Source organism: Odocoileus virginianus, chromosome 19, assembly GCF_023699985.2.
Source record: "Odocoileus virginianus isolate 20LAN1187 ecotype Illinois chromosome 19, Ovbor_1.2, whole genome shotgun sequence".
NCBI classification, from domain to species: domain Eukaryota; kingdom Metazoa; phylum Chordata; class Mammalia; order Artiodactyla; family Cervidae; genus Odocoileus; species Odocoileus virginianus.
The window spans coordinates 15,882,640-15,896,397 of NC_069692.1; the positions used below are offsets into that span (position 1 = coordinate 15,882,640).

The following is a 13,758-nucleotide window of genomic DNA, read 5'->3' on the forward strand; positions in this document are numbered from 1 at the left end:
TGCAATGAGGGAGACCTGGGTTCAATCCCTGGGTTGGGAAGATCCCCTGGAGAAGGGAAAGGCTACCCACTCCAGTACTCTGGCCTAGAGAATTCCATGGACTATATAATATAGCCCATGGATCACAAAGAGTCAGACATAACTTTCACTTTCATTAATTTTATATTCAAAATTCATCATTCTTACCCCTTATCTTCTCTGTTGAATAAATACTCAAAAATGTTAATCAATGTTGCACTGAATCTAGTTAATAATAAAACCTATTCTTTTAAAGGGGCTTCCCTGGTGGCTTACACAAGAAGATTCTGGAATCTTGTGAATCTTTTTTGTCCAAATCCTCATAATCCATGGAACTGTCTTTGATAATTGTGAATAGATGCAATAGAAGTTTTAAAAATCACACGGGCTAGAAAGGCTATCTTTATACTAAATTAAAACTTTATTGAATAAAGAACACTCTCCAGAACACATGATTGATGGACTAGGTCTACATTACATGCAATGAAGCTGAACAAGACAGTAGTTTAACATGGAATGTCAAACAAATTAGTATTTCTCATTGTACAAAACTCTTTATGTAGCTGACATGCAACAAGAAAAGTATGATATTTTGTATTTTCCCTAATCATCTGTGATGAATTTTTAAAAAGCATTTGAAGAAACTGGTAGATTTCTTTAGGATAGACTTCAAATAAATTAGTTACATGTGCACTACTGAAACCTCTTTCAACCTCTCTTGCATTCCAAATAAAATCTTAGTGCAAACATCAAAGTTGATGGTTACTCCAAAAGACTGTCAAACTCAAAATAGAATACAAGTTCTGAATTAATGTGTATTAAGTAGGACAAAACCAAGAATACCAGTTACTGCAAAATTCATTTAGGCACACTTAAGAGTCCACTCTAAGCATTTCTTCTAAGTCTCTCACATTAATTTCTAAAGCATGTTTACAGTACTAAAATTCTATCATTCAAGCATCAATGATTATATTTCAGGAAAAGAAAATCACTCATTTCAGCAATAGCATTACTGCTATATTCTAAAAAAAAAAAGAAAAAAGAAAAAAAAAGAATCTAAATTAAAAAAAAAAAAAAACAGCATCCTTAATAGGATACATGGAGAAAAAACATTTTAGGGAAAAAAAAATGTGCTTTATTTGCACAGCAGGAATTATAAAATGTAAACACCATATTGGCCCACACCACAAAATCCATGAGAAAGGTTCAAATTTGAACACCATGTGTGCATTATTTTCAAATCTGTGTTTGTGAGTTTATACTGCATCTATTTGTACCAATACATGACAAATAAAACACACTCTTCCACACACATTCACAGACAAGTGACTGTTAAATATTGAGCATGGCTTGCTTCCCTGACTCTAACCCAAAAAATGCTAAGTGATATCCCAACTGCTTTTAAAATGTTTACAGAAATCATTAAACAAATATGAATAGTAGTTGAGGAATGATGCAAAGTGATGGTAATACTATATGCAAGTGAATGTAAAAAAAGAATGTACAGATAACCGGCTGAGATTTGCAATTGCATGGAAAGTCTTCTTTTGTGGGCCTTATCTGAACTCTTAACTGACACCACAAGGAAAAAAAATCTAGTAGCACAAGTTCATTGACACCTGGAGGGTCAGGCCTACAAAGCTTACCTTCAAAGTGCAAATTTTAACAATGGAATGTTTTTAGCAGGGACATAAAGACAATCATCTGTCTTTTTCTTGATAAAGTTAAATGCTCAGAAAGTATTTTCTCCTGGTCAAACTTATTTCAGTTTCTTGGTAGAACAAAAAAATATTTAGCCAAAAATATCACTGACTCTTTCACATACACAGAACTATTCTTAGGGGTGTGTGGGAAAGAAAAAGGCCTTACCTATGGATCACCTAATGCAACTTTTACTTAGAACTTAAGCTTTTTGAATCAACTACATTAAATACCAACGTGTACCTCCCTCAGCCCCTCCCTCTCCACCCGCCTATCCCTAACACCCCCAATGAACCAGGTATTCTAATGTCTTCCTGTTTTCTAAGCCTCATGACAAGGCTGTTGAGTACCACCTCCAATGGAACAAAATGAACACCTAAGGTGCATTTTTTATAGCACCTGTTTCTTCTCCACCAACTGAGTGGGATCTCGATTGGACCTAGATCTCCAGGTCATCAGGCCGGGGTCGGCTGCTGGCGCGACTGCTGGCTCTGCTGGAAGGCCGCTGGTCCACAATGGCTAGAGGCTGTAGTTCGTGGCCAGCATCAAGTTTTTTAGAATTCTGGTGGTCATCTGGGAAATCAAAAGGCTGCGCGTGGGAGTTAGAGATGGTGCTGCCTGCCTGCCCCATTCGATTTTGTTCTGCGCTGTAATTGGCCCAGTTTTGCTCACTTGCTTGTTTGTTGTAATTGCGGCAAGAAGAATTGTTTCTGTCTCCGGTGACTAGCTTGTACCCGGGAGGAGACATGGGCGAGAGAGGAGCGGTTGGGGAAGAGCAGCCATTGAAATAAGCATATTTTGGAGATCCACAGTCTTTGGAGGGGCTCAGCGGGCCAGTGGTAGCGTGGTAAGGATCGCTCTTTCCCTTCACCCGATCCTTAACACCCTTGAAGAAGACATAGAAGAGTTCAATGATGTTCAAGGCAAGCGACACCAACGACACGACCAGCATGAAGATGATGAAGATGGTTTTCTCCGTGGGCCGAGAGAGGAAACAGTCCACCTGATGTGGGCAGGGATCTCTTTTGCAAGTGTAAACGGCACTCAAGCTGAATCCGTAGATGTACCACTGGATCAGCAAGAAGGCCACCTCGAAGACAGACTTGAAGAGGATGCTAATGATGTAGGTTCTCAGCAAGCCCCCTCGCATCTTCACTTTGCCGTGCTCTTCAATGCCATACTTGAACTTCTTAATTTCAATCTGCTTCAAGTGCATGTCCACATTGGCACCATCAGTTTGGGCAACTTTGAGTTCCTCCTCTTTCTTGTTCAGTTTCTCTTCCTTTCGCATCACATAGAACACATGAGCCAGGTATAAGAGTGTGGGAACAGACACAAATATGATCTGCAGGACCCAGAAGCGCACATGAGAGATTGGGAAGGATTTGTCATAGCAGACATTTTCACAACCAGGCTGTTGAGTGTTACAACGAAAGGCGGACTGCTCATCACCCCAGGCTGACTCAACCGCTGTCCCCAATAGCAGGATTCGGAAAATGAAAAGGACCGACAGCCACACCTTCCCTCCAGCGGTGGAATAGGCTTGAACCTTGTCAAGGAGTTTGCCTAAGGCACTCCAGTCACCCATGTTGCCTGGGTACCACCTGAAAAGAAACCAAAAGACAACTAAATAATCACAGATCCAAATTATTAGTTTAATATGCAGTTTCTTTCAGCCAACAATCAAAATATTATAAAATATTTCCTATCATTCTAGCATCCTTCCAAACACAAAAGCAAAAAAAAAAAAAAAAAAAAATAGCCCACAAGTGCAAATAATTCCATTTTCCCCTGAAAAGAGGTCTCAGATTTTCTTGATATATGCTAAGTTTTAGAAACAGCAGAGCCTGTGTGCCAAGTAAAGTGAGATCTTAACCTTGTAAAGAGGTATTACTTGTTCAACCACTGTCTCACCTTGTTGCTTGAGAAGCTGTCAGTGCTAAATGTCTCTGCTTATTTTATTGTCTGAAAAATGAGGATCTTTCTTGCCTGATAGGCCTGTATCTGCGTGCTTACCTAAGCAAAATGCTGATGTGTGATATTCAAAACCTATGGGTCCCTAAGAATTGAGGTAAAAACTCCCATACCCATGCACATGTACATAATCTGTTTTCAAACCTCAATCCTATTACATATAGCTCGTTATTCCTAATTGTAAACTGAAATGTTTCTCCTTGGTATTTCAAGTGTTTTTGTGCATACTCTATATTGTGGTTATTTATACTTCTGTTTTTTCTTAAGCACTAACTTATGTGGTTTGGATATCTGTCTTCCACCCAGAGGCAAATATGTTGCACTCAAAGGTACCATCGTGACATACTGTGTCCCTAGATGCAGGAACCTACTTTCAAAAACAAATACTAAATGCACATCACATTTCAAGTAAGAGTTCAATTGACCTGAATACTAATTATAGCCTGAAAAATAAAAAGTAATCTGTTATCTGTAGTAAAAATGGTTGTTTTTCATCTTTGGATTGCTGTATATTTTCAAGTTCCTTTACCGGATTTTGGACCCTCAGCCCACACACTCTTCTTAACTTCCTATCACTACCTTGATATCTTAAGCCTAGGACTTTCCCATTACTGGGGATGAGAAATAGAAATATACAGATGACAGGAATCCCCAAAGTTATTAGTTCAATTTATACTTTTAATTGCCAGTAGTCCATTCAACTGATGAAAACTGAGGTCTTTAAAAGTGTTAGTGACTCAGTCATATCTGACTCTTTGTGACCCCATAGACTGTAGCTGGCCAGGCTTCTCTGTCCATAGAATTCTCCAGCAAAGAATATTGGAGCCAATAGCCATTCTCTTCTCCATGGGATCTTCTCAACTCAGGGATTGGACCCAGGTCTCCTATACTGCAGGCAGCTTCTTTACCATCTGGGCCACCAGGGAAGTTTTGGAAATGTTCACCTCCAGAAAAAGACTTTCAGTCCCAAGACCACGGCTTTCCAATGCACAACACTGGTCTTAAAAGTAAAGCTAAGCTGAGTCAAAGTTAGAAATGTTCTCATGCTTTGATATATACAATCTTAGCAGGGGCTGAAATCTGGGAAGAAACGAATAATATTGCATGAGGCAGTCATAGAGAATCCAGTCTAATTTTCAGCAGAGAGTTATTGGAGGGTTCAGAACAGGATGAAACAGTCAAAAATTATTTAATAATTAAAAACAAGCAAAGCAAAGACTTCCCAGGAACTTACTGAATTTTAAAGAGTATAACTAAAAGTAGGATTAAATAGGTTTCCCAGAAATAAGTTCGCTGTCTTAATATAAAGAACTTTTTCAGCTGGAATTAAACTGTGAGCCTGTTCTCCTTATGTGAAGTAAATGAAATCCAGGGGAATCTTCTTCCCCACTAAGCAATATTACACTTCTGTCTACTGTTTGTACCTCCTGGCTATAAAGGCCAGAAAAAATGAATTGGAAACCTGGCCTGGGATTTCCTGGATGGAACAAAGAGGAGATGGCTGATCCATAAAGTGAAACTCTTATCGGCTCTCTAAATTAGCAGTCAGTGTGTATTTTTTTATGACAATCCAGAGACTGGTGCCAAAGACTGACTGGGGAGGTGGGGGATGTAATGAGTGGAGATGAGTGGGCAGGTTATAGGAAATAACGCGCTTCTGTCAGTGGTCATAAAGAAAAGGAGCTTCCCCACTAGGAAGGGCCATTTTAGATGGTAAAGTGACAGTGAAACTGATGTATGGAATGAGCAGTTAAGCAAGAAAAAAGGCTTGTAGGATTGACAAAGAGTTAAATAGCCAGGGAAAGGCTTGAAGTGAGAGGGAGTAATTTAGCTTTGACAGACAGTTTGATGTGAGAGAATGTAAAAGAAAAAACCTACAGTTTAGCAGAAGACACGGCACTGGGAATGAAGAAATACAGTCCATGAGGGTCAAACAAATACAGCAGAAGTTTTGGAGCTCTATCAATAGACAGTTTCGATGTGATGATGTGTAAATTGGCCCTGATTCTGTTTGTAGAGAATTTCACTATTTTGCCAGTGTCATCTGCTTTTGCTCAATACTCCAGTTGTGGGGGGTAGGGAAGATGAACAACAAAAAAAATCAAGTATAAAATGATAAACTGCACAATCTCAACACATTCACACGATTGAGCTCAAGAAAAAATAAAAAGTGTTTCAGGCATAATGAGAAGTTATTTTAGTCAATGTTTCATTACTATTTCAAACAAAATATACTGATGCTTGTGACAAATAATTACTAAGTTTCTTTACACTCTATGGAAAATAAAACCTGACTATCACATAGTTCTGAGATTCCACAAAAATAACCTATACTGCCACCAGTGTGTGAACTGGTTACTGGGCAGCTCTCCAAGTAGTAGCAAAGTTGTCTTTTATTTAAGGAGCCATACAGTTGTCATTTGCACTAATTAAGTGAGTTACACTCTTTCATCTGTTGATATGAATTATCCAGTTGGACAACTTGTATCCTGTAACATGTAGATACCTGTTATTAGCACTATCATAGACTGTCAGATAGTGGTTAATGTGATGGCTTATAGTGCTTCTGATTTTCAAAGAGAGGTAACAGAACATTTTTGGTACTCATTCACTTTGCTGTGAATTAGAAATTCTACTACTGTTTGTCCCCTCATCCCCGTTATTGGTTTAATTTTTCCAAGTCATAGTTGAAAAATTAATGCCTTTTTATAAGAAGCAGTCATGAAAAAAAAAAAAAAGAAGCAGTCATGATTATGTTTACAGAAAACCCTAGCATTGATTTACAGACTATATACCTCACTCACATTCAACAGTATGAGATAAGTATACTCATTTGATACTTTAGAAAATCATGGCCGTTAAGCATATATCCTGTATACTCATTTCTTCACTGCTATGTTCCCAAGGTGGAAGTTTATATATAGATTAAGGTCTAGGTTAAGAAGCTGTACAAAGTTCTCGTTAGAAGCAAATGCTTGACAGCAGTTGGACCATGTCCTCTACGTACCATGTTAGATCACATTTTTCATGGCTCTTCACGGCCCTCTAGACTAGAAGCCAAAACCTCAGCCACCCTAAGGGTGACCTGCCCAAGCACCTTCTGGACTCTCCGCAGTGTGGGGAGGGTTCAGTGTGAGCAGCAGAACTCTCTGGGCACCTGGGAACAGAGCTTACCTGTTACTCTACAGCGCCTGACTCTCTACCTCCATTAGCTGCTCCCCGCAAACACAAAGACTCAAATACTTCATTCAAAATGGAAAATAAAGCTTCAGTTTTACTTTTGACTGTCCCCTTTTTCAGAGACATAGTAACATATCACTGTGCCAAAGCTATAATCAAGATACTATGTCATTAATGTCCTAATAATGACTAGGAGAATTAGAATACATTTTACTTTCAATTTTAAAGATTTTTCCTAAGAAGAGATACTGTAATCAGTTGAGTGAGTGAAATAAAATAAACAGGATTGTTTACTGATAAAATCATTTAATGGATTTGGGTGGGAGGGGAGAGCAGGACTCAGGGAGGAGGAAGTGCCATGTGTTTCTAATATCCTAAGCCAAAAATTATAAGCCTCTTGGGACTTCCCTGGTGCTTCCACTGCAGCAGGGGCCAGGGGTTCCATTCCTCCTTAGGGAACTAGGATCTGGCATGCCAGCTTGCCATGCAGTATGGGCCCCCTCCTCCAAATTACAAACTTCAAAACTGAACAGTAAATTCTAATGTTTTTCTTTAACTTTTGTAAGAACCCCCTCTCCCTTGTGGTGAATGACTTTGAGTGGGCTCAGTTGTGACCATTCCTCTATAATTACAACAGCTAGATGTGCTTTGGGTAGTATTCACACCCACGTTCAATTAACACAACCCATATTCAATCTGTCAGCAAATGCTATAGGCTTTGTCTTCCCCCCAAAACAGACTAGGAGTCTCACCACCACCCCAGCTCTTAGCCTGATCTCAGCCATCACCAGGTTACACGTCATCTCTCTTCAGGTTATACATCGACAGCCTGTTACCCTGCTTGCCAATCTACTCCCCTCAAACAACCTGGAAAAAACTAACAAGCTGATCTGCCTTGATCAACTCTGTCTCATCCCCATGGCTCGTTCTGGTCTCACCTCTTCAGCCAGTACTCCAGGCCTGTCACTGGCTATTCCCCCTGTTCTTTTTTTGTTTTTTAATGGTCTTTAGCTCTACTTGACATATTATATATATTTATCTCTTTATTGTTTGTCTGCCTCCATGACAAGGACTTATATCTGCTTTTCTCAACTAGAATGTGAGTTCTATATGGGAGTTTCTTGTGTCCACTGCTGTATCTCCAGTGCTTAAGAGAGTTGAGAGATACCGAACATCTATTGAATGAATTAAAAGGGGCCTGTAACAAAAAAGTCACCAGGTTTCACCAGTTTTGTTTGTTTGCTTACTGCCTCCTTGGGACTCTCTTAATTATAGTTACCTATCCCAAACTTCTGAAGTTTCAAATTAATTAAAAAGGGACTCACACAGTTAAAAAAAGTATTGTCAGTATCTCATATGATAAAAACTATTCAATTTTCAAGTGATAATTGCTGTAACAGAGAACTGTCTGTTGAAGCAATATATTTTAAATGATTCCTGAGCAAGTAGTATGATTAAATTAAGAAAACAGGCTCTTTAACAAAGAATTTGTTAAACAGGGTCTTGAATTTACTAGACAAGATCATAGTGATTTGGAATTCTTGCAAAATGTATCAGGTATCATAGATATTTATGCAGTTTCACTATTATGCTGTTTTACAGGTTAAGCTTTCAAAGAAACAACAAAAAAAAAAACAACTTGTGTTTTTGTCCAGTTCCACAGGATTTTAATTCTGGCTGGACTACACAATTCAACTGTTGCCGAGAGAGATCCCACGGTGTCTTGCAGTGCAAGAAATAACCTGTTAAAACTTGTGTTTATTTCAAGAATGATAAATCTTGGGGAAAGATTGGGGCTCTTTGGAGAAGAGCAACAGCTGGTATCAATCCCAGTTAATGTAACATCTCTACATAGGTTGAGGGTGTGTTAGGCAGTTCAGTGATTTGAATCAGGTACTATGAAAAATATATATTCATCAGATAATAAACAACCTTTGCTTCCTTATACGTGGGGAGTCAGCCTAACTCTGAGATGTACTAGTTGCTCATGTCCAACTCTTTGCAACCCCATAGACTGTAGCCCTCCAGGTTCCTCTTGTCCATGGAATTCTCCAGGCAAGAATACTGGAACTGTTAGCCACTCCCTTTGCCAGGGGAACCTTTCCGACCCAGGGATCAGACGAGGTTCTCCTGCATTGCAGGCAGATTTTTTTACAGTCTGAGCCACCAGGGAAACCCTGGTGTATCAAACCTATTTCGTGTAAACATCTATTCTATTTAAAATTCTGCCCATGGCTCCATGATTAGCCTTAGATTCTTTCGTAAAGAATGAAATACCGCTACATTTCTTTGGGTAGGGTGGGGAACACATGTGCCTTTTTACCTTGGCTCTCACCTTTTTCCATCACATAGTCAATCTACATCAGCCTCCACAGAACAGTGACATGAGATGGGAGTTGAGGAGTGAGGAACTCCATCCAAAGAGATGATGACACCTACAAAATCGATAATCCTCGCCCTAGTCCAACAGCTATCACTCAACTCCCCACTAGCAGAAGTTTCTCATGGTCACTCATGGTGATAGAAGAAACAGCCTAAGTCGGAAGCTGTGGGCTAAAAGCTGTGTTCTCAGATTGCCATCGGATGGAGGTGAAGCCCTCACAAGTGGATTAAATCTTCTTTCCTTAATGAACACTGAATGAGTAACTCCTGAACATGAAGCTCTTAGTAAAAGCTCAATAAAGTTTCATCCCTCTTTAAATGAGTTTCACATATAGATAGAGCCCTTTTATTTTCTAACTTTAGTATTCTTTCCTTTAGCAAAATAATAACTAAGAAGTGATTAACATTTTCCTAATGGTAACCAAAAGCTCCTGAAATGAGTACAATAGCAACCTCAAAGAGACTGAAACAAATTTACCCTTTATCAATTATTGGAGAGAAAAGACCATGAGAAAGGTCTGCCTGTCTTTGTGTTTCTATTTGGAGACATCTTCTCTAAATCATGGAGAAAGTCATACACTAGAGAATGCATCTGCCTTACAGAAATTGCTAAAATAAAAACACTATGTATTTTCTATATTACTGTGAATTTTAGACATCCCATAAAACACTTTCTATTTTTGACAGTGCCCACGAGGCATGAGGGATCTCAGTTCCCCCACCAGGGATTGAACTTGCACCGCCTGCAGGGGAAGAGAGGTATTTTCACCACTGGACCACCAGGGAAGTCCCAAAACACATAAATCAAAGAAAGTATTTAGACACCTAGGAAAACTTGGATGTGAAGGTTACTGAAAATTAAGAAACTCTTATGGAAAAATTTATATACATAAAACTTCTATATAAATGGCTTAGCATGGTCTGTGTTTTACCTTTGGCAAAAGACAGTATGTACATACATAGGCAAATGGTGGTGAACCTAGACAGGCAATGTGGAGACAAAGTAGAGAATTTAGGTGGTTATCTGAAGGGGGTGGGGGGGTGGGAGAACTCCCACTGAGGAGAACTCCAGGGATTTTTTTGAAACCTGACTTATCTATATTGAATACTGACATTAATGGTAAACACTAGATAATAACTTGTCTCTCCAGAACTGGACTAACGTGTGTAAATACGCTTCAACAATCTCAACAACTGAGAATCTTGAAGGGAAGTCAGAACCGGAAAGGTGGAGTAAGAGGTATTAATCACTGGTGACTTTCCTATCATTCCCTTCCCTCGGGTATCATATATTTAGAGGCGCTGAGGCTCATACCCAGCTGCATCTCTGGACATCACCAGAGAAATGAAGGAATGCACTTCATTGTGAGTTCCCATTCTCCTCTAGGTAGGAATGGAAGACATCTAAGTAACAGAACACACCCTTTCAGATGCTTGCTTTGACACTGTTTCCAGGAGGGGTGAGCAATGTAAGAATTACACTGTAAAAGGCCAGAAACTGAGTGGATAGGGCAGCAGTGATCAACTATAAAAGGTAGCAGAAAAATATGGAACATAGTAGGATCAAAGCTACTGCAGCAGGATCAACGCAGTAGGATCACTGCATTTTGCAGGCAAAGGACAGGTGAAAACTGTACTGACTTCGGAAACTAAAAGGCACCACAGACACACGTTGCCAGGACAGGGGAAATTTCAGGCGACCTGGCCTACATAGAGGAATTAATTACTCTTTTCCATGAAGTGTTTTTTTCCCTGAATTTTTTCATTCTCTGAGATGTAGTTAATTTAATGAGATCTCTGCATTACTAGAGGCTTTTATTCTCAGCAATTCCTGGACAAGTTAGGCCTTTAAAATTTTTTTCATAATCTATTCTTCAAAGTGCCCAAGGCATTTTAGACTAACTTCATATGCGTCCAGTTTTCAGAGGGGGAAATTAAGCATCTTTTCATTACCAACTTGGTTTGGGAAGCAAAAGAAATTAAACCCACCTCCAAGTAAAGCCATGTCTGTTTTTCCAACAGTTTATAGCTCTCCTCTTCCCAACCCCACTTTGTACCCCTAGAGAGAAAAATAGGCACGCCCTAGGGTGAGGATGAGGTTGGTTTAAGGAGAACTTTTGATAAGCTTTATCAGAGATGCTCTGTAAATATTTGGATGACTAGCCAAACGGATAGGGTGGGCGAGCCGCTGCTAGGAACCGAGGAAGAGTCGAGTTCCCGAATTCTGGAACGGATCTGCCTCTGGACACGTCATTAGCACTTTACTCATTTCATGATGGGGCTTCCTCCGCTGTCCCCACTCCACCCCCTTTCTTGAGAAGTTTCGAGAACTTACAGAAGAGTTAGAAGTGCCATTTAGGTACGGTAGGTAATTCCCAAGGCACTCAGGTTTCCTCACGGTTTATACAGTAGGATTCAGCAAGTTCAAAAGAAGAAAAAAAAAAAGGACACTGCGGGAGGGGGTGTTGGAAGGGAAATTAGATTGATACAGTTAATTCAATTAATCATTTGCTCTTCTTTTTACTATTTGGCGCAGTCCGTCTCCCCTCGCCCGCCCCCTGCCGCTCTCCCCCTCCCACTCCCCCTTCCTTCCCAGTGGCGGAACTCGGACCTGCGCCGAGTTAGAGAGAGGATCGCAAGAACTCCTCTGAGCAGACCTTTGCAAATCGCCAAGGCTCAGACAGCGCAGGAGCCCCGGGCGAGCCGGGCGGATGCTAAGATGGCAGGAGGCACCCCGCGCCCGCCGGGCCCCAGGCCCCCGTCCTCCTTCCGCAAAGCTTTCCTTTTTCTTTGCTTTTCAACCTTCTAGGGTGCAAATACTTCAAACTGCAGAGTCACACCAGAAATTTAAACTACATAGTCTGTGGAGTCAGATCAGACAAAACCCCTAACGGACACGAAAACGCAAGGTTGTATTTCTAGCTAACAGAATGTGTTACCCATAAGAGCATGTGTGAGAAATTGAACCCTTTTAAATAACAAATCCGCGTTATCTTTGCTTACTGGCAGCGCCCAGCGACTCAAAAAAGTTGCCCCAGAGGTCTGAAGTTTGTTACAGGTTCGGACAAGCGGAAGGTGGGGTGGCGTGGGGTGGGGGAAGCTCCCTCTAAGGGGCTGCTTTAAGAAATTTCGATTTCTATTCTTTCTAGGAGCCCCTGCCTTACGAGACCTTTTGGAAATGCACCCAGGCATACACTCTAGTCTAGATTTCTGTTCTCCCTCTGTTCATGCTTTGTAAGTAACCATCACCCATTCAAGGGATTTCACCTCCTGAATTGCCAGCGTGGTCGAGTCAGTGGTGGCTCTCTTGCGAGTCTCAAGATTTTTCCATAGTTCTGCTAACATAAAGTAACCCTTTACTGTGGCTTTAAGAACCTCAATATCACAACTCTGATTTTTATACCTTTTGTTTACTGGGCAAAATTCTAGGAAGGAACCACGTGGAAGTCAAGTAACCGCAGGATCTTAACAAAGCACTTTGTTAAGAAGTTTGCTTTGCAAGTCTATAGAACATCAATCAAGATTTCCATATGAAAAAGCACAAAGCGTAGAATTCTATAGCAAGCACTCTAAGCAAATTTGCACTTTGATTTTTGTATTGTTGTCAGTCAAACCCCCAACCTAGGCCCCTAACCTCGCCCCCCCCCCCAGAAGTTACGAAGCACCTAGACTGTAACTGATCACCCCCAAAAGTAAAATTATAATCTAAAATGGAAAACGAAATATTCACTAAATTAGTTCTTTATTCTCATCAGAAGGATCTGAATCTTATTTACCTGTTGCATTATTAAAAGAAAAACTTTTCAGCAGTCAAAAAGTAAATACCGTAAGTTTAATTTTAACTTTAAAACTAACAGACATTTTCAAGTTCATCATTCCCTTTATTGTGTCATATGAAAGCTACATTTAACACATTTACAAACTTTAGAAAAGTTTTACTGCTAGAAAAAGACACGGTTAGGTAAAGTTCTTTAAAAAACTTACTCTTTCTCTTAAAAGAAGTGAAGTAGGCAAGCCAAGTGATTGAACTCCTCAGAGGATGAAGTAAGATGAAAAAGCAAGCCCAGGCACTCAGACCTGTCTATTTAAAGTTTAAAAGTCTGCTGCTCTTTAGCACTTCCCTCACTCCTTCCCCCTAATGAAAGAAAAGTGCTGATACCTCGTAAAAGCTTTTTTCTTACTTGGAGCACAGAGCTTTTAAAAGTTTCAAGCCACGGACTCAACGGGGAGGAGGGGCTAGAAGAAAGGGGAGGAGAAGAGGAAAGGCGGGCAGGGGGTGGAGAGCCGGCCGGAGAACGTGGCCGGGTGGGGGGAAGGAGGTCCAGACAAAGTTGTGCTGTGAATGTGCTGACGAGACGAAGTAGCAATAGAGACGTGAGTGCCACTTCTTAAGTCACTGCTTACACATGCAATTATGGGTTTCAGTTAGTGCTTTTCTCACCAAAAGTTCGGGGATTAAAGAAAATAATAAAAGTAGTGAGTTTTAGAATCATACCACCTTTT

The 13,758-nt window shown here is 40.3% G+C and overlaps 1 protein-coding gene across 2 annotated transcripts; it reads right to left on the reverse strand.

Annotated features, from left to right (window-relative positions):
• Positions 1 to 416: 416 nt before the first annotated feature.
• Positions 417 to 13,471, reverse strand: GJA1 (gap junction protein alpha 1). 2 transcript variants are annotated; one of them, XM_020887468.2, is made up of 2 exons: positions 13,240 to 13,471; positions 417 to 3,323 (listed from the first exon to the last, which is right to left on the reverse strand). In XM_020887468.2, exon 2 carries the CDS (start codon positions 3,305 to 3,307, stop codon positions 2,159 to 2,161), a length of 1,149 nt encoding a protein of 382 aa, XP_020743127.1. In that variant the 5' UTR covers positions 3,308 to 3,323; positions 13,240 to 13,471; the 3' UTR covers positions 417 to 2,158. The 2 variants fall into 2 exon arrangements, with proteins under 2 accessions (XP_020743127.1, XP_070305992.1); XM_070449891.1 differs by having other exon boundaries at positions 13,415 to 13,433.
• Positions 13,472 to 13,758: the final 287 nt, after the last annotated feature.

Coding starts and splice junctions, on each gene's coding strand:
- GJA1 (XM_020887468.2), bottom strand. CDS start 3,307: ATGGGTGACTGGAGTGCCTTAGGCAAACTCCTTGACAAGGTTCAAGCC.